This window comes from Desmodus rotundus, unplaced genomic scaffold, assembly GCF_022682495.2.
Source record: "Desmodus rotundus isolate HL8 unplaced genomic scaffold, HLdesRot8A.1 manual_scaffold_274, whole genome shotgun sequence".
In the NCBI taxonomy this organism is placed as follows: domain Eukaryota; kingdom Metazoa; phylum Chordata; class Mammalia; order Chiroptera; family Phyllostomidae; genus Desmodus; species Desmodus rotundus.
In genome coordinates this window covers 34,380-57,647 of record NW_026527340.1, presented here as the reverse complement: position 1 = coordinate 57,647, position 23,268 = coordinate 34,380, and the positions used below count along the sequence as shown (strand labels likewise).

Sequence of the window (23,268 nt, the reverse complement as noted above, 5' to 3'; positions counted from 1 at the left end):
CCCTGAGGGCCCTTCTCTGGGCGCCAGCTCCTTCCCCAGGGGCTCTGGCCCTCTAACTCTGACCCCGGAGCTGCAGAGTGAGGGTCTCAGTCTGTTGACCCTCTGCCTTGAGGCTGTGGTTCCTGTGGCCTGTTGTCCAGCAGACAGGGACACCCCCGGCACTGGGTCGCTGCCCAGGCATCTGCCTCACTCGGTTTCAGGATCAGAGCTCCTGAAGGGGTGTCAGCTCTAACCTGCCCGGCCCTCCCCCTCTCCTGCCTTGGAGCTTCCCAGGGACTTCCCTTCCCCATATGCCTGTGCCCTGTGGGGGCTGACCCTCCTGCTTCCCCTCTTCCCCTCGGGGGTGTCCGCCCTGCCCACAGGGCCTAGACCAGGCTGGACATCTGTCCCTCTCAGGTGGGACCTATAAGGCCAGAGTCCCTCGTCCCAGGGCAGCTTGAAGTCTTGAAGGCAAGGCCACCGCAAACCCGTTCTGGCCACCCGTCCCTGCCCAGCCGCAGGCCCCAGATGGGCTTTGCTCTGATTACGGCAGGGGTGGGGGGTGTTGGAAGGGTGGGGTGGCAGGGCAGGCCCAGGCTCCGTGGGTCTGCTGAGACCCCTGCACCTCTGGGGCCTCCAGGGAGCCCCTGTGTGACGCACACCCCACACTGAGGCGCAGTCAGGATTCTGGACCACGGAAAACCTGTACAATAGTTCATATATTTATTCTTAAGCAAGTTATCAATAAAAAATTTAATACTAAAATGCATTTACATAGAGTTTGCTGTTCATAAAACCTTTGTGTTTTTGTTTGTTTTTAGTGTTTACATTGAAAAAACCCACCCCTCTCTTAGTTTACACATTTACAACAGCCCAGCTTCTGCCAGGGTCAGGGGCATCTCGCGCACTGGACTCAGACGCAGCGGGGGCGGGGCAGAGGGTGCCGGACAGCACTTCTTGCTGGGGGTGGGGGTTGGGAGAAGGATGCAGGTCCTGCACTACCGTGGCCCCACCCCACCGCCACCCAACAGCCCCAGGCTCTAACTACCTTGTGGGCCATCCCCAAGCCTCCCAGGGCTCCTGGCCTCACCCCTCCGCCAGCATCATCAGGCCTCCCCAGCCGCCAGCAGGGCTGGCCACCGCCTGCCTGGGCGGCAGCCAGGAATGAAATATTGCACTGTGCAGAGGCGAAGGGGGAGTCGGGGTGGGGAGGGGAGCTGGGGTGCAGGGGACCCCCTCCAGGTCCTTGCACTTCCTGCAGAGCTGCTGGGGGGGAGCAGGAAGAGGGGCCCTCCAGGCAGCAGGAGGGTTCCTGGTCAGAAAGAAAGGGGTGCCGAGAAGGGAGGGGTGGGGTGTCGGGTACCCGCCGACACCCTTTGTTTCCCAGGAACTTGGGCTGTGTCTGTGGGTCACAGAAGAGCGCATCCTAAGGAGTGGTGGTGAAGTTGGGGGGCTTTCCTGGGGCGCCTGGAGGGACACCTGACCCTCAGTGCATGCTAGGGTGAGGCCGTTGGGCCACAGGTCTGGTGGGCCCTTCTGTCCCTTGTGGCCTCAGGAGAAGTAAGGAGGTGGCACATTCTACGGGGTCACTGGCATGTTGCTGAGGGTCTGGGAGGCCCGCCTGGCACTGTGGTACCCAGGGTGCTGGGCAGAGGGGTGAACAGCTCCCAAAGGTGCCGCCTGGGCTCAGGGCTGGGGTGCGGGCCACTCGGGGCTGTCAGCCCTGCCAGAGAGCTTCCAGAAGGCCCAGGAATGCCCCTGTGTGTTGACCAGGCCAGTCCCTCCCCCGCTCTGAGAAGTGGGAAATCAGAAATAACTCGGACTATTCAGGAAAGGAAAGCAAAACGTCACTTTTTCATACCAACACTTTAGAGAACTTGTTCAGTTTTGTTTCGTTGGAACAGAGGGAAGGTACGTGTGGCCGCCGTTGCACTCCGGGCGGGGGTCCTGGCTTTCACTTGAGCTTCTGGAACCCCCCGTGCCTGCGGAAGCCTCACTGACCAGCTCTCCCTCCACCATCTTTTCCCCAGGAGATGGATTAAAACGAAATAAACCCGAGCATAACGTCCACCTTACACCGTCCCCTGAGACCAGCGGGGGCAGCTGGGGCCCTCCCTGGCCCGTCCTCTGGCCCCGGCCCCTGCTGCCTCTGTGGCCACAGGCGCCCCTGTGGGAACTCAGCTGGGCTGAGGACAGCAGTGCATTTTCAAAGAAAACTCCCCAGAACAAAAATCCCTGCACACACACACACACACACACGCACCACACACGCATGCACATACACCCTCGTCACGCACGTGGGGAAAAGAAATCTTTTTCCACTATTTTTTCCATAAAACTTCCCCGAAGAAATACACTATTTACATAGAGAAATAAATAGACAACACACCTGATTTCTGCTCTCCCTGGTGGGGGACAGTCGGAGGTACTGGGGAAAATATGGCTTGGATTCTAATCTCTCGTGAAGCGCCGATGGGAGAGCAGAGCACCCGGTGGGGCCCCGTGGGCACAGCAGCCGCCATGCGGGCAGGCTGGGGTCCGATGCCCAGGAGCTCTCTCTTTCCAGGGACAATGACAAAAAGCCTGGATCTCGCCTCGGTGGGTTTGCATATTTGCTCACTTGCTCCTCTTCCCGCTCAGCGGGGTGGGGTTGGTGCCGCCTGTCTGGGTCACCCCCCCTCGGCGCCTGGGGTGCTGCGGGCACCGCCGGGCGGGTGCAGGCTCAGCACAGGATGGGCACGCCGTCGGCCGTCACCAGGCGCCCCGTGGCAGGGTCGTAGGTGCCCGCCAGGTAGTAGAGGTCCCGCTGGTCCTGGCACGGGCGGCTCTGCGTCATCCGCTCGTACTGCTCGCGCCCCACGACCTGGCACTTGTGGGAGATGGTCTGCACGTCGTTCTCGTCCTCGTGACAGGACTGGTACAGGGCGTGCTGCGGGGCGAGGGCGGGCGGCGTCAGGGGGCGGCCCGGGCCTGGGCGCCCCTTGTCCCGGCCGCTGCCTACACCCCCTCCGGCCCCAGCGCCCCACCTTCCCGTCACTGTGGCGCTTCCCCAGCTTGGTCTCCTCGGGGTGGTAGAACCACTTCACCCGCACCACCATGTTGCTGCCCCACGACTCCCACAGGCTCTCGATGCGGCCGATATAGGGCAGGTTGGGGCGGCCGGCCGACAGGAAGACCGCACAGTCCCCGACCCGCAGCGTCTCCTTGCCCCGGACGATGGCCTTGTAGAACAGCTTCCTGGCCTTCCCCTTCATGCCGCGGCGCTGTAGGGGAGACAACCGAGTTGGGCGTGGTGAGGGGCTGGGGCCTCGGGACAGGTAGTGGTGGAACAGACAGCATGTCTTGTGTGCAAGCAGGCAGGCGTGGGCAGCTTCACGGGCAGGACAGGGCGACCCAGCTGCTGGATCCCCAGGGCAGGGCTCTGCCCTGCTCTCCGGTGATGATGTGACCACAGAGGGACACCAGCTCTGAGGGGTGGGGGCCCGAACCCCGTGAGATGTTCACCGCAGCGCAGTTCCCAGAGCAAAGCTTTGGGCCACGACGTGCCCACCCGCAGTGCATTCACAGAGAAGCACGCGTGTGTCCGTGCTCCAGTGTTTGCGTGGCCCTCCCCAGACCCCACGTGGCATTTGTCAGCATGGGAAGGCGCTCAAGGAAACCCACAGAACCAAACAGGGGGGCGCCAGGGCACCGTCATTTCCACAGTCAGACTGCAGAGTGAGGACTCCCGGGGAAGTGGCCACAGGGGCGCTGGCCCTTTGGATCCTGGTGGGTGTTCTGTCCTTCCCCTGAGTGTCCCAGTGTTTAGATGAAATCACATAATCCCAACAGCAGAGAAGAGGCAGACACAAAGCAGGAGCACGTGCCACCCTGTCCACAGGACCACTTACCTGCGTGGGGCTCCCTGACCACTTCCAGAGCTGCCGGGCAGGCAGGAAGGCAGAGATCTTTGGCCGGTTTTCCACGGACGGCAGCCGCTGCCTCCGCGAACCCTCTTTGGCTTTGGAGAAGCTCAGGGCCTCCTTGCGCTTGAGCTTGGATTTGCCGCTGCTGGGGCCTGCACCCGCGCCCCCACCTGCCACAGCGGCCCTGGACAGGAAGCAGCGCTGGGCATGCGGGTGGGGGCCACCGCCCTTGGAGCGCAGGGCCTCGGGCTGGGCCAGAAGGGCGGGCGCGGGGTGGGCGAGGCAGGTCTGCAGCAGCAGGGCCGGGTCCTCGTCGTCCGAGCTGTAGGAGGAGCCCTCGTCGTCCGAGGAGCAGAGGCTGGAGGTGGACAGGGAGCCCGAGGACGAGGAGGTGGACGAGCCGGAGGACGAGGAGGACACGGACAGGCGGGCGAGGAAGCGCGAGGGCACCCCAGGGGCCAGCCCGGGCCCGTCCTCCTCCTCGTCCGAGTCGGAGCTGTGGCAGTCGCTGTCGCAGGGCAGCGGGTACTCGGCCTGGCCCGCGAATTTGCGCAGCGCCAGCCCCACGGGCAGTGGGTGGATGGGCGCCCGCCCCTTCCTGTCCTTGCCCAGGAGGGCTGGGTGCGCGTAGCTGGGGCTAGGCAGGGGACGCCCCAGCTTGGGCCCCAGGTCCTTGTCGCTCATGAGCAGCGCCTTGCAGTTCTTGTTCTTGGGGGAGGTCACGCCCTCGTGGTCCAGCTTGACCAGGAACTCGCCGCCCGCCCGGCGCCGCCCACCCTTCTCCACCTCGGCCCGCTCTGCCTTCTTGGCCCGAAGCAGCTTGTGGGCGCCCCCGGGCAGCCCCGGCCCGGCCCCACCCACGAACGGCACGTAGGAGCTGGCCAGGCTGCTGAAGGAGGCGGCGCGGAGGCCGTCGCCGAACACGGGTGCCGCCACGCTGTGCACGGGGAACAGCGCCTCGCGGGCTCGCAGCCTCCTGGTGCCACCGTTGGTTTGGAAGAGGTTCTGCAGCAGGCCTGGCCCCTTGCCGCCTGCCGTCACTGCCACGGCCTTCCTCTTGGTCTGCGCCACTGCTGACCAGCTCAGCAGCGGGCTGCCCCGACGGCCCAGGAAGTGGTTGGAGGCCCCCGTGGGGGGCTTGGCAACTGGGGTTAGGAGCTCCACTTTGCCTGGTTGGGGGGCAGGGACAGACATGACAGAGCTACCCCCCCTCCGTCCCCCACACCCCCAGGGAGCCTCCCCACTCGGTTCTAGCCAGTCCCCAAGTACCAGCTTTGTCTTTGCTGGTGGATTTCCTCCCAGGGGTCTTGGAGACTTCAGGGCCTTCGTGCACCTTGGGGGACAGGCTGGGGGCAGCAGGCTCACTGGGTGGGGCGGCCTCGCAGGAAGCTTTCTTGGTCCTCCGGCAGCCGCTGGACACCAGCAGGGCAGGCGAAGGCTCTGTGCCTGCAGAGTGGACCAGCGGCCTCAGAGCTGGGCCCTGTGTGGCTGCCTCCCCTCGCTCCCTCCTTGGGAGCCTGCCGGACCCAGAGGTGGCCCAGCCTGGCACCAGCTGTGCGGCCGACCCGGGCAGGCAGGGTCCCCGGCTCACACTGGATCTTGAAGTCTGGAGGCAGCAGCCTGATGTTGGAGACGGCGATGTGGCCGGTGTCCCCGTCGTCAAACTCCACCACCACAGAGTCCAGGTCCTCCTCCTCATCACTGGAGTTGCCTGGGGACAGGGGGCCTGGCTGAGCACGTAGCCCCAGGCTCAGGGCCCACAGGGCTCTCCCTGGCGGCCGGAAGATGATAGGATGGGGCGCCTGACAAACGAGGCCGGGATTATTCTGCTCCCCAGTCATCTCAGAGCTGGCAGGATGGCCGACAGGCCCCTCTGCCCCTGCAGCACAGTGGGGGGGCAGCATCACGTCCATCCATCACCCCCGTGCTGGCCCATACAGAGACTCGGGACCAGCTCCCCCACGTGCGTGTGCAAATGCACGCCTGGCCAGGGCCTGCCTCGGTGCCCTGCCCCCACCGCCCTGCCTGTCCACCTGTCAGACCCCAGGAGCCCCACACCCCCTACCTGGGGAGTCCGGATTCACCCCCGAGGGGCTGGACCCATGTGACCAGTCCATGACCTCTGGGACCGGGGCTCTGGCTCTCCTCCCCTGTAGGCCTCTGGACAGCCGGAGCCCCTGTCTCCCCACCGCCCATGCCTTTTCCTGCTGACCAGGGAGCGGGTCCTGTTGCCTGCTCCCCTGCTGCTCAGCCACTCACTGGGAGCTGTGGCTGTGGCTTACCTCGGACCACGTTGCCTGGGTACAGGCAGCGGGACCTCTGGCTCCAGTAGGCACAGACCCTTGTGCCGGGCGGGAGGAACCGGCTGGACTGGGGCCGGACATCCAGAACCTGCAGGTGCAGCCGGGCGGGAGCATGAGCTTCGGGGAAGAGCTCGGGGGCAGCGGGGCCACCTCCCCAGGTGGGCCGGGCAGGTGCCCCCTCACCGCCTCCTGCAGCAGCTGCTCCAGCGAGTAGATCCGCTGCCGGTTGCCTCTCTCCCCATCGATGACGATGCTGTAGCTGAGGGGTGGGGGTGGGGAGGCGGTATGAGAGGGACCTGCGGGTCCGCGGCCATTGCCCGAGCCCCCCAGCTGCGGCGGCCCCCACCCTGCCCGCAGCCTGGCCTCACATGTCGGGCGGCTGCAGCGTCCGGACACTCCCCGCGTACAGCAGGCTGTCCTCCTTGGGGATGAGCACGGGCAGGCCGTCCTGCAGGTCCTCCTTGTGGATGGTGCAGGAGCGCGCTGGGGGACAGGGCTGTCAGAGCCTGGCCGCCACTGCCCACCGGTTGCTGCTGCCCCGCCCACCCTCGGCGCCCCTCCCGGCCGCTCACCCAGGGCAGCGCTCTGCTCCGAGCTCAGGGGGCCACTAGCTTCCTCCTCCTCCTCCTCCTCCTCCTCTTCCTCAGAGAAGCTGCTGCTGTCATCAAACTCGAAGTCGTCCTCCACAGCGAAGCTCTCCAGCAGCCGGCTCACCGCCCGGCCCTTGCCCTGGGGGGCCAGAGGCGTCAGTTCCCTGGGGGTGTGGGTCTGGGCACCCCCGCTGGGCGCCAGGGCCGGGTGGGGATGCTACCTGCTTGCCGACAGCCTTGCTGGACTTCCGGCCCTTCCCCAAGACGGCCTTGGCGTTGCGGGGCGACAGGGCGATGGACAGGGTCCCGTTCTTCCGCTGCGGGGCAGTGGGAGGAGCTGTGGCAGGCTGGCACCAGCCTCCCCACCCACGGCCAGCCCAGGGTGTGGCTCGGGCTGACCCGGGTGCAGGGTGTGGTGAGCAGAGATGGAGACTGAGGGCCCTGGAGGCCTCTCCCAGCTGGCACCTGCCCCACTGGCCCGAGACCCCAGGGTGCCTGGTGACGGTGGGGGTGCCCGCCCGCGCTCACCCGCAGTCCTGGCTGGAGCACCGCACTCTTGCGTGTGGCCCTCTTGAGGCGCTCACTGGCCAGCTGGCTGCCCTCCTCCCGGCAGGGCAGGGCCCGGGCAGGGCTGAAAAGGGTGTCCCGGCTGGGGGTGGCCCCTGGCTCTGCTCGCAGGCCGCCTTTGGCCTTGCCCTTAGCCTTCTTCTTGCCGGGTGCTCCAGGGGACCTGCGCCCTGGGGCCCGCTCCAGCTTGGTGCCCACCTTGGCCTTCACTGTTCGCCTCTTGATCTTGACCTCACTCTCCGGGCTGGACAGGCGGCAGGCCCCTGCGTGTGGGAGTGGGGTCCATGGCAGGGATTCCAGCTTCTGGGGTCCCTGGCGCCAGGCAGCCCCAGTCCCCATCACCACCCAGTTACCTAGCAAGCCCTGCCGCTCCTTCTTCTTCTTGGCCTTCTGGTTGGCTTCCATCTTGACCACGGAGGAGGGCGAGGGCCCCAGCACTGCCCCACTGGCCCCAGCAGGCAGCGCCAGCCCGGGCTCCGTGGGGAGCCCTTCTGTCCCCAAGTGGCCCTCACAGTTGTCACTGTCATAGCCACTGCCTGGGGGAGGTGGGGGTCAAGGTCAGGGGCGTCACCGTTTTGGGGTGGGGTCCAGGGAGCAGACTGTGAGTGTGGATAAACTGGGGGGCTGTGAGTGGAGCCCCATCACCATCATACTGGCAACCGCTCTGGGGCGAAGGCACCTGGGCTACGTGTCCAGGTGAGGGTGGTGGACACGGATGGGGACGGGTGACATCTCTCTGACCCTCGCTTCCCTGCCTGCTTTCCTCTCTGATACCCGGGCCTGGGGAACAGGCCTTGAAGGCTGGGGGACCCCCCAGGGCAGCCCTGCCCCTTTCTGCTCTTCTGCAGGTCGCCTTCCCCTTCGGCTTCCCTTCCCTTTGTTCTCTGTCACGCGGGCCTGGCAGGGGCAGGGGCTGCTGGGGAGGAAGTGTCTGTTTTTCCAGGCCCCCATTTCCGGACCTGTTTGCTGGGGCCCAGATAACCCTCCAGGTCAGCCTGGCCGGACGTGGCAGGGAGAGAGGCTGGAGATGGGAGAAGAGCTATTTTTAGCCCTTTTCCAGGTTGCCCTCTTCCTCCCTGTCTGGGTGGGGGTGGGCCTGGAGAACCGCAGGCTCTGCACTGGGGAGGGGCCTCCTTCTGCAGCCCAGGGGTCCTGGCGGCCCAGCAGACCCACTTGCCTGCCTCTGGAGCCGTGGCCATCTCAGCCGGGAACTTGGGTGTCGACTCCCTGACACCGCTGCCACCATCACCCTCAGGCTGCAGGTGTCTGGCTGCCGCAGACACCTTGGCGCTCTTGGCTCGGGACAGCTTCTTCCGGACGCGCCCTCCTGGGAACGGGCCGAGGCCAGCAGGCAGTCCCTTGCTCTTGACCTTTGGCTTCAGCTGGGCAACCTTGTGGGCCACTGTGGACGCCAGCTCCCCCTGACCACAGCTCTTCTTGCACCGGACCTTCTCCTGAGAATGGCAGGCGGCAGCTCTGCGCACTGGCCCCACCTGACACTCTCGGCCCGACGGTGGCATGTGCCCCAGCCCTGCCCTCCTGAAGGGCCAAGGGGGCCCCCTGGCCTGTCCCATCCCCAACTCCACCGCCGCCCCTCCCGCTGCCCACCCTGCTTGGGCTGGGGGGATGGGCACCAAAGGCCCAGGGGTCTGTGTGCGTCTTGGGCAGAGGGACCAGACTCCTGTTCTGGGGGGAGTGGGCAATGTGAGAAAATGCTGAGACGCACCTCTCACCCGTGCCTCCTGGGACCCTGGAAGAGGGGTGGGGTGGAGAGCTGCCCAAGGGTAGGGCTGTGCCCTCACCTGTTCACCCCCTGTGTATGCACCTGACGCTGTGGCCCTGGGGGCTCTCACTCCCAGAGAGTCTCCCAGACACCCTGGGTTCCTCTCCTGCTGGTGTGAGCTGGGCATGGGGTGGGTGTCATGGAGCACAGCCAGCCTGAACCGCCCTGCAAGTTCAGGGGCCACCTCTGCGTGAGGGACCTGACGCTGCCGGGCCTCGGTGCATTCACCTGAGCACCGGATCCCAGCCGTGTGTTGGCTGGGGGCCCATTTGTCACCTGCTGCCTGCTGCCTGCCACCCCACACCCTGAGCCCCGGCGGGAACTCACCGCAGAGCTGGCCTGCAGGCCCATGTAGATACCCTTCTCCAGTCGGCTCCGCTTCTTCACGGGCTCCTCGCTGTCCTGCAGCTCGGCACACAGCAGGCTCAGGCTGGGCCGCACCGCCCTGGGGACAGGGGAGGGGCAGGTGGGCAAGGGCCAGATGCAGGCACACCAGGGCACCCCACGCAGGGCGCAGACCCCTGGCCCCTGTGAGGGCCCCACTTCTTTCCCAGCCAAGGTTCTTCCCTCAGGGCACACGCCACTGCAGGGGGACCGAGCCTGGGCTGAGCCCCTCCGACGCCTGCCTCCCTGCCCGCCCCCTCCGCCCGCTGACAGAGTGGGCGGCCCAGTGCTCAGGAACCAGGCTCTGTGAGCAGCGGGGCCGCCGGGTGAGTGGGGCCCTGGCCTTGGTCTTTCCACTAGGAAACAGGGACCGTGACGGCTGTGCCTCTCAGCAAGGCTGAGGCCCGTGGTGAGTGCACGGTCCAGCTGCCAGGCCCAGAGGTGCCGGTGTGAGCTCTGAGTGCAGCTCTGCACACGGGGTGCGCTCCCAGCTGTGCGAAGGAGGGCGGCCGTCAAGGAGACCCGCGCCCCGGCTCTGCCTTCCGGCCCCCAGGGACCCCCGCTGCTGGTCTCAGGCCCTTGAGAGCTTCATCTTCTGCCCTCAGTTCTGGGTCTCAAGGGAGGGGACCCTGCACCTCGCCACCCATCTCCCAGATGGGGCTTGGGAAGTTTGGATGCCAAGCCTCAGTTTCCCTGAATACCACAAGTATGAGGCTGGGAGCGGCTGCCTGTCCTTTCCCAGATGGGGGTGGGGGCTGGGCCATTCACTGCCCCTCCTCCACCCATATGGTGGTAATTGAAATAAGTCACAGATGGGGGCTGAGGGTCCTGGCGGGCCCTGGCCTTGTGTGGTTAGACTCTGCTTTTACCTTTCTGCCCAGAGAGCAGGCCAGGCAGGAGGCTGGCCTGCAGGAATGCTTGGCCCCGGGACCCCAGCCGTCCCACTTCCTGCCTGGGCACAAGTGCCTACCTCAGTAGGGCTCACGGTGGGATGGAGAGTGGGCAGGAAGGAGCCCCGATTCTGGGGAAGGTAGGGCCCTGGAATTGGCTTCCTTCCCTCCCCTGAGGCTGCTGCCTTCCCGCCAGGCCCTAGCCTCCAGGCTCAGAGGAGAAGGTGGCCCAGTGCAAGCTCCGGGACCGGCAGTGGGGCCGGGGGCTCGGCACCAGGCTGCACAAGTGCTGCCCGGGGCAGCCTCGCAGGGACTCCCCGGCAGGGCCCCTGGCCTGCAGCCCCCACAGCAATGGCTGGCCCTCAAAGAAGACCCCCGAGCCCCCTGCCGGGCGACACCTGGGTGGGGCAGAGAAGGGAGGGCTCAGGAGGCCCCCAGCCATATGGTGCCCCTCCCGCCGGCAGCCCCGTGGACTCCCCCTCCCCGTAACCTTCTCTGCATTTGCTAATGTTTTGTGACATAAAGCCCCGAGATTAATTTTTTGCCTCTGTCTTAATTGAAGGAACCATTTAGTGCCGATTTAACTATTATTACCAAATCATGAGGATTGATGCAGCGTGCGCACACCCGCGCCAATCGTGGTTGGAGGAGCTCAGAGGATTTATGCAAATGGGCCTGCCGGGAGAGGCAATTTGTAGCGGAGAAGGACAATTATACCAGGCCGGGGAGTGCAGCAACGACTGTGCCGGGCGGGTAATGGATAATAACATCGTGCAGCAGCCGTGAGCAGCACCGCAGCGTGACCGACGACTTTGTACCGTGCAGATAAAGAGGCTTTTACGCAAGGCTGCCTCACACGCGGGGGGTGGCCGGGCAGGGGCGCCGGCGGGCGCTGCCGTGGCCAGGTGCGTGCAGCTGGCGTGGCTGCGCTCCAGGCCCGCTGTGGCTCCAAGAGGAAAGGAGCTCAGGACGGCTGAGGGCGGACAGTGGGCGGACAGTGGGCGGACAGTGGGGCTCTGTGGTAGGCTCTGTCCACTGCACGCTCGTGGCCCAGAGTTCTGGGCTGGGTGGGGCTGGGTGGGTAGAGCTGTGGAGGGGAGCTAGCAGCCCCCAGACTCCACCACGTGCCCACCGGCCCGAGGCGCCCTGAGGCGCCCCAAGCACCCAGGACTCACTTGACTTTCTTAACGTCGCCTCCGGGACGCAGCGCAGGCAGCAGGCTGGAGAATTTTCGCTTCCTTGGCCGGCCAGGCCCTCGCCTCGCTGGGCTCCGTGAGCTCTCATCTCTCCTGGCGGCCACAGGAGGGGTGGTCAGGGGCTCCAGCCACACTGGCTCCCCGATGGCATCTGGCGGTGGGGGGCGCTGGCCTTCCTAAGACTTGGCCCCGGGAAACCAGCCCTCACATGGAGGGCATGGCTGGGCCAGGGTCCCCGCGGCCCCCACCTCCCAGTCCCAGAGTCCTGCACACACTGGTTAGGGGACGTCCACCCCTGTGACAACCATGCCCACAAAGACCCCTCTGGCCTCTGCCCCTCACTGGCCTCTGCTGGGCGTTCTCCCACCAGGAACCGTCCCTACCCCCACCCCCACCCCGGTCAGTTCCTCTACTGGGGGAATGCCTCCCAGACCCCAGCTTCCAGCCCAGCTCAGCCTGGCATGCCTGGGCTGACCCCTGACCGCTGGGCAGCAGCCCTGGGCTAGGTGACCCTACATCTAGGCCTCCTGGGGTCCAGGCTGCCCCATCCCTGGCCTGGGCCGTACTCAGGGTCGTGCCTGCGCTGCAGGCGGGCCAGCTCCCGCTGCTTCTCCTTGTACCGCCTCTGCAGCTCAGCCAGCTGCACGCGCATCTCCACCTCCTGCGTGTCCAGCCGGTCAATGGCAGCCTTCAGCGGGCACACCTGAAAGGCAGGGGCAGGGCTGTGAGCCACCAGGGCCCCACATGGGGAAGGCAGGTGGCCAGGCCGGATGCTCAGAGGTCTCCCTGAGTCACGGCAGTGGGGTGGCCAGGACCCTTCACTCACAGGCTTGCTCTTAGGGGTCCAGGTGTCCTTGCGCTGTAGGATCTGCATCCGGGGGGTGAGCGGGGGAGCCCTGCAGGAGCCGGCAGCAGGAGGCCGGGCCGAGGAGGCAGGGCTGTCCAGGCTGGCGGCCTCCACCAGGGACCAGGCCGAGGCCAGCGTGGCCAGGCGCTGCAGGTTGAAGGTCAGCACGGCCTCCTCCTCTGTGGGGGACATGAGGGTGGGCGTGTGAGCATGGAGGTGGGCTTACACCACCCCTGGACGTCTCTGGACGGCTGGCATGGCCCTGATGCCCCAAGGCTGCCTGGCGCCCGAGGGGTGAGGGCCCAGAGCAGTGGGGTGCACACCCAGCACCGGCTTCGGTGGGACTGGGGGTGCAGGGGCGATGTCCCCCGTGTCTACCTCGGGTCAGGCCTGCTGGGATGTCACAAGGGCAGGGCCCAGACCAATTAGGAAAAACCCGTGCCCGTCACGCTTCTAACAGAAGCTGCCTGCGCCTTTGCGCCTGCTCCCGGAATTGTTAAAGTCTGGGGCGTCAGAGAGGGGCAGCCTCCCGCAGGGTCAGCGCCCGGCCAGTGTCACTCGGGAGAGGCCAGAGCGGAGATGCAGGATCCGGGGGCAACTGCCGGGAGAGGCCGGAGGCAGAGATGGGGGTGGGCACACGGCAGGCGGACCCCAGGAGGAGCTGCAGCCCGGGAGGGGCCGGGTGGCTTAGGTGGAGGTCTCAGCGGGAGAACACACGGCCAGCTCCGCTGGGGAACAGCGACACCCCAGCAGCAATGGGCACACCTAACACCCCAAACTTAGGTTCTAATCCCATCGTCCAAGGAGAGGCCCTGGGCTCCTGGGAGAACAGCCAACTCCAGGGGCAGCAGAGGTTCGGCGTGGGCCAGGGACACACACAGACTGGCCACAGGGCTGAGTCTGGGACAGTTTGCTTGTGAAATTAAAGAGGGACAGACAGACAGACAGAGGGACAGGGCCACTGACGGAGGAGGACAGGAACCAGGAGCCGCACTAACTCGGACAGATGAGTGAAACACCTGCAGAGAGGCGCACTACCCCACCGCTCCCAGAGCCTCGCTGGAGACACCCACTCACTCAGAGGGAGGCGCCTGACAGTGACCCACCCTCGGCAATGGAACAAGCTGGAAGCTCACACCCCTGGACGTCTGTTCTGGGCCTAGGCCATGGGAGACCCTCGGCCCAGAGATGGCGGCTGGGTCCATGATGCCCAGGAGTGGGGCGCTGGGGGCTGCTCACCCCCAGCAGACGGGGAGCGATCTCTGCAAGCCAAGTTTTAGCTAAAAGTCCCACAGGGTCCCCCCTTTTCCTGGGGAGCCCCTCTGCTCCCCTCCCCTGCTCAGTCTTCCCTGAGGCCCCCCACTCCTCACGCTAAGCCTGCTGACACCCCGCAGTTCCTTGGGTGAACCTGGGGGAGGGGGGTCCTCTCTAGGACACCCTGCATGGCTCTGCAGTCTCCGAGCCTGGGGTGGGGGCCTTCACCCCCGTCCCTGGCAGGCTTCAGGCTCCGTGGACTTGGGCGATGGGGAAAGCTGGTGGTGGCTGGCAGGGCAGGGAAACCGGGGGGCTCGGCCTGTAGGGAGGGCAGGTGAGCAGGGCAGTCCAAGCGGGGCACTGGGCTCCCGGGACTTGAGCCCAGGCAGGGGGCACCCTCAGGCCGAGGCCTGCTAGGGGAGATGGTGGGGACAGGGAGGGCGGGACCAGCCCTGGCCCTGGAGCAAACGGTCTGCGGGCTGCCTCACCTTTCCAGACCTGGTGCCTCCTCACCCCCATGTTCTAGGCCCCCCACCTGGCTTTTCACCCACTGCTTTGCCCAGTCTGGGGGGCTTCGGGAAGTGTCCTCTGGGGAAGAAGGTGGCAGGAGGTCCTTCTGTCCCCTTGGGATCCTCCTGCCTTCATCTCGGCTCCCCCTCCCCCCATCTTCTCCCACTTCTCTCTGCACCCTGCTGCAGAATGGAGCTCACCTCCTGGCTAATTTCAGGCCCGTGGTCACTGTGCTTGTAGGGAACAGCTGTGGAGCCCAGGCCACTTAACTGGGACCGAGGACGGGTGGGCATACAGGGAGGGAGTGGGCCAGGAGGGGAAGATGGGCGGAGACCCAGCCCTGGCCACTGCACTGCCCACCCTGGTTGCCACGAGCGCGCTCATCCAGGGACGGGGCGCCGGTCCAGCAGGCATCCACACGCACTGACCGCGCTGACCGGGTGGCCGTGAGCCCTCACGCTAGCCACACTCACCCTGGGGTCTGGGCCCTGCCCAGTGCTCGCTGCCTCACCCTACAGCTGGCCTGCTTCCTCCCTGCACGCCCCTCCCCCGCACTGAGGTAGCCCCACGCAGGGGACATGGGAGTGACGCAGCGGCCTGGCCTTCGGGGGAAATCCGCTTTATGGAAACATCCTCTTTATCTTTACGCAGCACAAAAGGCTCGGGTGGCCGTCGGGGGGCCAGGGAAGCTTCATGCTTCGGGAAGACAAGCCAGCAAGCCAAGGACTTGGTTGGGCTCTTTCTGGAAATATCAGTGCAGTGCACACCTGGCCGGGGGCTCCCTGTGGGGCAGGAGGAGGGCTGCTCCTGCTGAGGCACGTGGGTGGCAGGGATGGCCATCTGGGGCTCCCTCAGACTAAGCAGGTAGCTGCCCCCAACTTCGTATATCACTGCGGGGCAGTGCCAGCACCCCCACCCTGCCCGCCCCTGCCCCCTGCCACTGCGTCCGCGGGGCCAGGCGGCCGAGCGGTGCCCAGGAGCACCCCATCCTGTAGGCAGCTCTGCCACCCCAGCCCCCAGCCCCCAGCCCCGGCATTGGGAACAGTCTCAGTCCACCTCCCCCAGCCAGGCAGACATGGGCGTGTCTGAGCCAGCGACTGAGCAGATCCGTGCAGGGCCCGGGAGGGAGCTGAGGAGGCCGAGGGGGGAGTTGGGGTTCGGAAGGCTACAGAGGTTCGGACATGCATGCTTCCCCCCTTTCTGGGCTGCGAGGTCTCAGCCCAGCCACCTCGCCCCCCACGCCCTCCGTGGGTCTGGCATCTCCGAGTGTGAGGACATGTGGGGACATGCTGGAGCCTCCCTCACAATGTCACAAACACCCAGGGCAACAGGGTGCTGCCTGGAGGCCCTTCCACTGCCACACTGAGGACCCGGCTCCTGGGGACCAGTTGGCCGCCAGGGCTGGGGGTGACATGGATGGGCAATCCGCTTTCCGGTGGGTGGGGGCCACAGCTGACCCTGGGCATGTGCTGGAAGGGCCAGCTCCTCAGGCCCCAGGGGAGGGCAGCAGCGGCGCTCACCTGGCAGGGCTGGCTCCCTCCTCTGTGGCTGGAAGTCCAGGTCGGCCAACTCGCTCAGCAGGGCAATGCCGTGGGTCCCTGAGCTGGGGGGCAGGGGAGCTGTGCTGGGCGGCCCAGGGACAGCAGGGGGCTGAGGGTCCAGCGGGTTGATGCCAGGCAAATCCCCTAGGTCGATGGTGGCTGCCACCAGAGCGTCCAGGCCCAGCAGCACCCTGGGCAGGTGGCTGTCATCAGGAGTCAACCCCCAGTCCTCTTCCTCCTCTTCCTCCTCCAGCTCATCCTCCTCAAACTTGGCCTCCTCCTCTGGCCCCACCTCGCCAGGGGCCTGCCATTTGCCCCGCTCGGCCTGGTCTAGGTTTTGGGGGCTCCCCGTTTGCTGCTCCAGTGCCTGGCCGTCAGCCCCCGGTGAGGGCTCTTGCTCCCCCTTCTCCCTCCCCTCCCCCATAGTCCTCTCCTCTTGGGCCCCTCCCTGAGTAGAATTAGCCAGGCCAGTGGCTTCGGAGCCCCCTCCCTGGAGGAGGTCCCCACATTGCAGTTCCTGTAGCCCCTCCAGTGGGCTGGGGTCCGCCGTCTTCTCTGGGGGGCCCTGCTCAGCAGGGCAGGGGATGGCAGCATGGTCCTGGGGGGCCTCCCTGGCCCCTGAGGGCAGCCCAGTCTCCTCCAGGCTCTGGGGGCTTCGGCGGGGTGGCTCCCCGGGCACAGGCGTCCTTGCTCGCTCAGGCTGGGCCCTGGGGGCAGGGGTTTGCATAGTTTTGGGGTCTGAGAGGTCAGATGAGTGCACGTTGGGGGACAGGGAGAAGCAGCCCGAGCTGGCCGTGGGGCACGTGTGTCCAAGAGGCAGGTCTGCAAACAGAACGGGGGTGTCAGGGGAGCAGCTGCGGCCAGGGTGAATCCAAACCCCTCAGACCCACATGTGGAAGGGAGGGGTCCCAGCCGGGCCTCTGCCTACACATACGTGAGGCAGAAACAGAGCTCGTTTTTGGGGGGGGACAGCAGGAAAACTCCGCGTGCAGGAGGGGCGGTCCTCGGGGCTGGGAGGGCTGGGAGCCCCGCCTCCTGCTGTCCCCTTGGGGACTCATAGGGCCCCTGGGGGGCCATCTCTGGTGTGGTGTGGTGCAGCTAACCAGAAAAGGGAGGAGGCTTAAAATGAGAAACTTGAATCAGGGGCTTCCCTGAACCGGAACGAGCCAGCAGCATTACGCCCCATTAACTGCAATAAAAACGGGGGGAAAAGCCTGAAAGACCCCGACAACTTCTGCTGGCTCAGTCTCCTTACTGTGGAATTGGGACGGCTTTTATGGTAACCTTGCAGCCTGACTCAGAGAGAATGACACTGGCGGGCGGTGGGGCTGGCGCGGCGGGGCCCGGGCTGGGCCAGAGTCCTCCGTGCAGGCCCTCCTCACCTCGGGGCCAAGCAGTCGGCAGCTTTGGCCCAGACAGCGGAGGACGAGCTCCTGGGCCCAGCTTCGAGGCTGGGGACAGGACCCCGTGGTCCTGCCACCGTCCCCAGTGGGCCAGGCACTTAATCATTTCCAGGGCCCAGTGCTGGTCAGTTGGGCCTGACCCTTGTCCCGCCCCATCTGCCATGGGCTTTAAGGAGTTTGAGGGGACCCCAAGTGCTCCTTCAGCAGGTCACTCAGGATTGTGGGAAGGGAGGAAGAGAGTGAGCAGGGGACAGATAACATCGCCCCAGGCCCTTCCAGGGGGCCGGGGTAGCAGAGGGCACCCCCGCAGCTGCCAAACTAGGCAGCACCCTGATGCAGCCCTGCCCACCCAGGAGGGGCATGAGGCCTCACCTGGTTCCAGCGTGCTGAGGTTGGCTCCAGCCCGCCGGCCCTCTCCGCCCCTCTCCTCTGTGCTGGGCAGCTGGGAGCCGGGCCCGGGGCTGCCAGCGAGGCAGCCGGATAAAGTGCACGGGGCGCCAGGACATGGCAGCGGCGGTGTGGGGCAGCTGGTGGGGGGCTTCTGGGCAGGAGAGTGGCAGCAGGGTGACAGCTTGGTGGGGCCTGTGGTGGCAGGCGAGGGGGTGCCCTTGGCCGTGGGGGTTAAGGCAACTGGCTTGTGGGTGGACTTCAGGGCCTTCTCCTGGGCAGGCTCCTGCGGTTCCAGGTGGTGGTCCTCGGGCTTCCGCTGCCGGGTGGGGGAGAGGCTCAGCCCCGCTCAGCCCCCGCGCAGGGCGTCAGGGTGGGGGGAGTGTGTGGGGACTCTGGGCCGGGCCGGGCCGCAGCAGAGAGGGAGTGGAGCCCTGGGTCCCCACTGGGTGGGCTCCGGGCTGGTACCTGGAACTGGGTGGCCCGCTGCTGCGGCAGCTGCTGTTGGTGCTGAGGTTGGTGCTGAGGTTGGTGCTGCGGTTGGTGCTGCAGGGCGTAGAGCTCCTGCTGCCGCAGGAACTGGGACCTCGAGTACATGGGGAGCTGGCCTGGGTGTTGCATGTGGGAGGTGGGGCCCCGGCCCCCGTACATGGGGGGCCACAGCGAGGCCTGGTCCATGACTTCGGCTGTGGGTGGGGCCGGAGAAGCCATCAGCCCCAGCAGGCACGGGGTACCAGCTGCATCCCCAGCCACCCCAGCTGGCCCTCTGCACCCCTCGAGCTCACCCACCTCCCTGCTGCCTCCTCGCCCCACCCCCACGGGGCTGCTCCCTTCCTCAGACCTGCTCCCCACACCCCCACACGCAAACAGCCTGGCCTGGGAAGCCCTTACCAAGTGAATGGGGGGCAGTGTGGGGTGCAGGCTCTGAGGGCAGGATGACCAGCTGTGTGGGGGCGTCCTGGGAGAGGGGGAAGACCGAGGGCACAGAGCCGGGCACAGAGGTGGGGAAGCCGGGGGGCAGGTTCTGGTGCAGGGCGGGGTGCCCAAGGCCTGGGGAGACGTGGCACAGCAGTCAGTTGGCACAGGGCAGGCAGGAGGCACCGCAGTCCTGGCCCGGGACTGGGGGCTCCCAGGCCTCCCACACTCAGCCAAGGGCGTGAGCCCCAGGCCAGCCCTGCCCACCAAGCCCCTGGCTGTCCTCAGAACACTGACCGTAGGAGTGTCCCCCCATCCACAAGGAGGGGCTGCGGGTGCGGGGCAGCCATGGGGGGTGAGCAGGGTGGGGGTGGGGTGCCGGGTCCCCGGCCAGCTGGCCGCTCTGCAGAGAGGAGCCGCCAGCGATCAGGAGGTGAGGGGGCAGGTCTCGGGGGCAGCCGCCTGACTGGTGGGTCCGGGTGAATTCCACGAGGTCCTTGTTGTCCCTGCAGTCACGGGGTGGGTGGGGGCTCAGGACAGCGCTGGCTGCCCGTCCTGCTCCCCCACCAGACCCTGCAGCTGTCAGCCTCAGAGGGAGCCGGGAGTGGGTCTCAGGGGGAGCTGGGGCTCCACATCAGGGTCTCCATCCCAGCAGGGGTCCCATCAGCAGAGCTCCCCCCAGCGTGGCCAGAAACCCCAGCAAGGCCAGGGGTGGGTGCATAGCCCATCCCCCAGCCCACAGGGCACCCAACCGGTCCCCCGGCCACAGGAGCGTGGAGGTGTGGCCTGCCTCCACAGACGGCCAGCCTGGCTCTTACTGAAGCAGCAGCTCCCGGCTGGCCAGCCCCCGGCGGTCCTCACACAGGCGTGCCCGCTCCTCGTCGGCCTCCAGGTCCAGCGTGTGGGCGGAGCGGGGCCCACTACCAGCTGCAGAGGTCGGAAGTGGCAGAAGGGACTTGGGTTGGGGAGGCTCGGCTAGGGGCCGACCAGGCACTGCCGGCCTTCAGGGACTGTGGGGGTTGGGGTCAGGAGCCTTGGGCTCGGGGGCAGGTGGGGCAGTGAGGACTGAAGACTTGGGAGGGCCCAGGGTCCCCAGAGCCCTGGGAGCCTGGACAAGGGCAGGTGGGCAGCTCTCCCCGTGCCTCCCCCCCGGGGGGGGGGGGGGTTGCGTACCTTTAAAGGCGGGAGCTGCCCGGCCCTGCCGCCCGGCGTTGGTGCTGTAGGCCGTGTCTGGCCGGCTCACTGTGTCCTTCTGCCGTGCCAAGGCCACCGCGATACCCACGGGGGGCTGCCGCACCTCCCCGTCGCCGTGCGGGACCTCGTGCTCCCTGCTTCGGGCACAGTCGGGCCTCTCCACCTCCCCGGGGGTCTGGCCCGAGGCCTTGGTGGCTGGGCACTTCACATCCTGCTGGGCACAGCTGGCCTTGAGGCCACCACCCAGGCCCACGAAGGGTGCCTTTTGGCCAACGACCAGGGCCTGGTTACTGTACTTGAGCAGGCTCTTCATGGCCGAAACCTCATCGGGCGGGGCGGGCAGGTCCTGGGGCAGGAGGGTCGCCTGCTGGAGGCCGCTGCTGAAGGGGTCCAGGTAGGCACTGCCCTTGTGCTCCTCGCCAATGGCCACGGTGGCACCCTGGCCTGACTGGACGCTCCACGGGGGCAGCTGGGGCCCGCCATAGCCCAGAGACGCCAGCTCCAGGGACTTGCGTTTGGACTCAGCCCCGCTGCCCCCTGGCTCCATCTCGGGGGCGACCAAGTGCTGCTGGTGCCGGATCCGGGCCACCTTCTGGGCCCCGGGGGCGCCCGCGGACGCCTCCTTGCTGGCGGTCTTGTCTAGAGTGCAGCAGGCCTGGGTGACCTTCCCACCCAGGGGGTCCTGGTGACCTGGCCGGGGACAGTCCTGGGCGGGGGTGGGCAACTCAAAGTAGTTGCTTTTGTCCAGTGCCCCTGTAGGGAGCCCGGGGAAGGGGGCCTCGGGGCCTGTGCTGCGGAGATACTCCAGGCCCTTTAGCCGGGGGTTGAGGGCTGCCTCGAAGCCCCCTGGCCGCCGCTCACCCTTGCCCTCCGCCTTCAGGTGGGCATAGGAGACCCCGTAGGGTGCGGCATGGTCAGGCGCCAAGGCCCCGTCCAGGTGCCGGTCTTTGCCCTCACCCGCCACGGCACAGGTCTCGGCCCCTTGGAAGGAGCGGCTCTTGTCGGCCAGGTGTCCCACGGAAGGCACAAAGGTGGGCCCGCTGGCCTTCAGGCCCCGGGGCACTTTGTCCTGCAGTGGGCAGAGCCCTTCGGGGCCGGCGTGCAGCTGCAGGCAGGGGAAGGAGCTGGCGGCCGTGCTGAGGGGCGGGGGCGGCCCAGCGGGCAGGCCGGACGGCACCGTGTAGGGCACGGCGTGCTGCAGCACCTGCCGCCTCTCCAGGCCCTCGCCGAAGGCCTGCCCGGGCTCTGCGGGCCCTGCCACCTCCTTGGGGCAGCGTCCGGAGGCCACCATGCCCACGCCGGGCCGCACCAGCACGCTGCCCGCACAGCTGGCCAGCGTGGCCTTGCCCATCTCGCCGTTGAGCACCTTGGTGTTGAGGAGGCAGGAGGCCAGGTGTTTGGGGCGGCCCTCGCAGGAGCCCCTGGCCGCGGTGCTCTCCTTGCAGGGGCCGTCAGCAGGCAGGGGCAGCACCAGCTTGTGCCGCTCTTTGCCTCCGTCCTCCTCCGCCGCCGGCCGCTCCTTGCCCTCCACTGCTTTGCCAGCCTTCTCCTTGCCCAGCTCTTTGCCCATGAGGAAGCGGTCGAACTCCTTGGCGCCCTTCTGCAGCGTGGCGGCCTCGCCCCGGTCACGGCTGCAGGAGCCGATGGGGTGGCTGGGGGCAGCCCGGGCAACGCTGGGGAAGTTGTGGTTGGTGGGCAGCAGTGTGGGCTGGGGGGGCAGGTTGCGCAGGTAGAAGTTATCTGCGTGCCGGGAGAGCCAAGGTCAGCAGGCGGCGGGGCTGCAGACCTCTAGCCGCCCCCACCCTGCGCTGGCCGGCAGCGGCCCGCGGTCACGGTCCAAACAAGGCTTAAAACGGTGAAAGGGGCGTCACCTAAAACCAACCCCTTGAACCATTTTTAAGTGGGAAGTTCAGTGTGTTAAGCACCTTTGCCTTGGCATGCGGCCCTCACACCCGCCCACCTCCAGAACTTGTTCGTCCTCCCCAGCCGGGGCTCTGTCCCCACCACACACTGACTCCCGACCCCCGGGGAAGGTTCTCACTTGTGTTCAGGCCCCAGGAGAGGAGCGGTGAAGGTGCCTAGCCCCCCGCCCGGCGGGAGCAGGCAGGGCCCACGGATGGGGTCTGGGGCAGCAGGTAATGCCGGGGGCCTGTACACTGGTCCCGTCTTTTTTTCCATTAGCATTTAGTCCCCTCACACTCCCCTCCCGCCTCGGTGCAGCTTTAGAGACGCCATCAGAACCCTAAAGCTGTGGAGGCCGCTCAGCTTGATGGCCGAGTGGCCGTGCATGTGGCAGGCGGCGTGGCTTGGGCCTGGCACAGCGCCCGGCCGCTAGGAGGCCCGGCCACACGGAGAGCTGCGCGAGGGCTGCTGCAGGTGGGACCGCGTCCTGTGGATGGCCACCAAGGGCCCCTGTAAGTGCCCACACCCTAGTAGGAGTGAGGCCTGGGGGAGACAGGGCTGAGGCTGGGCTTGGTATGGGGACCCCGCTTACCCACCTCCTGAACCCTCTGCAAGGCCCTTGGCCCCCTCATCGCCACGGTGGGCCTCTCAGGAAGAGGGACAGGAGGAAGGTCCTGGTTGGCTGTCCCTACCCCTGGCCCACTATCAGCTTTCAACAGCCCCGCAGCTCCGGGACCATCTGCTCTGGTGGATGGTGGGTGTACCCCCCCAGCCCCTGCTCCCCGTGCTGGGCCTGGCCTGCTGTCCAGCCGGGGCCTGGGGCCTGGGGCAATGCTTCCTGCTCAGGTCTTGCTCTCTTCATGGGGCTCCAGCCAGCCCTGGGGATACCCAGAGCTCTCCAAGCTGGGGCCAGGTTACCATCTCTGGGGACCACCCCCTCTGTACCCAGCTGCGGTGGTGGACAGGCAGCGTGGATGGCCTGGAGCCCTGAGACAGAGACAGGGCAGAGGAGGGGACCAAGGAAACGTTTGGAACTTGTAAAACCATCCTCAGGTGCATAAATTCCCTGCCAGTTTCCTGCCAATCAGAACAAGGGCGGCCTAGGCGGAGCCTAATTAGCTAGGTTTCCAAAACCCAAGGGTTCCTGGGTGGGGCTCCACCCCAACACTGTGAAAGCGGAGAGGCCGCCAGGGCCCACTGCCCAGAGGGGTCCCTGGCTCTGGGGCTGGGACCACCTGTTTGCGCCTGACAGACGCTGTCAAAACAGCTGCACACGCCAGCTGAGGTGGGAGTCTAGGGGGCCCGCTTGTTGTCTGAGGGGCTGTGCTCTGGGCAGCAGAGCGCGTGGCGTCTGCCCACCCCTGGCTGGGACAGGAGCTTCCCTGGCCCTGTGTGCTGGCAGGGCCTTCTCCGCACCAGTCCCAGCTGGCCAGCCCTGGGCTGGGCCGAGGCCGAGACCTTCTGCTGTCTGGCCAGGCCCAGAGGTGCAAGGGTGCCTCTGGGAAGGCCCCCTAGTCCCTCTGTGTGGCAGCTGAAGGGGCCTTCTGCTCTGCAGGTGGGCCCTGCCCACAGCCAGGGTCGTGAGGGGTTGCCTAGGACCCCTTGACCCTCATGCCCCTTCCAGGCCCCCCACGAGGCCCCATGTCCTGGTTCAAGTCCATATCACTTGTCACCTCACCTGAAATATAGTAACTAGCCCAATGTCCCTGCCTCCTGGG

General features: G+C 66.6%; 1 protein-coding gene across 1 annotated transcript in view; it reads right to left on the bottom strand.

Annotated features, from left to right (window-relative positions):
- Positions 1-687: 687 nt before the first annotated feature.
- The window catches only part of BAHCC1 (BAH domain and coiled-coil containing 1), a 56,788-nt gene continuing 34,207 nt past the window's right edge, over positions 688-23,268 (bottom strand). Inside the window, exons 5-28 of the mRNA XM_053917785.2 lie at positions 19,628-21,388; positions 19,273-19,381; positions 18,752-18,960; positions 18,431-18,589; positions 18,008-18,225; positions 17,525-17,858; positions 15,729-16,571; positions 12,424-12,623; positions 12,164-12,300; positions 11,577-11,690; positions 9,455-9,572; positions 8,518-8,798; positions 7,698-7,876; positions 7,306-7,607; positions 6,999-7,094; positions 6,760-6,916; positions 6,556-6,670; positions 6,371-6,446; positions 6,167-6,275; positions 5,476-5,595; positions 5,154-5,330; positions 3,870-5,053; positions 3,006-3,242; positions 688-2,908 (exon numbers count right to left, since the gene is read on the bottom strand). Of these exons, the coding sequence (XP_053773760.1) occupies positions 2,702-2,908; positions 3,006-3,242; positions 3,870-5,053; positions 5,154-5,330; positions 5,476-5,595; positions 6,167-6,275; positions 6,371-6,446; positions 6,556-6,670; positions 6,760-6,916; positions 6,999-7,094; positions 7,306-7,607; positions 7,698-7,876; positions 8,518-8,798; positions 9,455-9,572; positions 11,577-11,690; positions 12,164-12,300; positions 12,424-12,623; positions 15,729-16,571; positions 17,525-17,858; positions 18,008-18,225; positions 18,431-18,589; positions 18,752-18,960; positions 19,273-19,381; positions 19,628-21,388 (7,442 nt within the window). The 3' untranslated portion in view covers positions 688-2,701. The remainder of the gene's footprint in view (positions 2,909-3,005; positions 3,243-3,869; positions 5,054-5,153; positions 5,331-5,475; positions 5,596-6,166; positions 6,276-6,370; positions 6,447-6,555; positions 6,671-6,759; positions 6,917-6,998; positions 7,095-7,305; positions 7,608-7,697; positions 7,877-8,517; positions 8,799-9,454; positions 9,573-11,576; positions 11,691-12,163; positions 12,301-12,423; positions 12,624-15,728; positions 16,572-17,524; positions 17,859-18,007; positions 18,226-18,430; positions 18,590-18,751; positions 18,961-19,272; positions 19,382-19,627; positions 21,389-23,268) is intronic.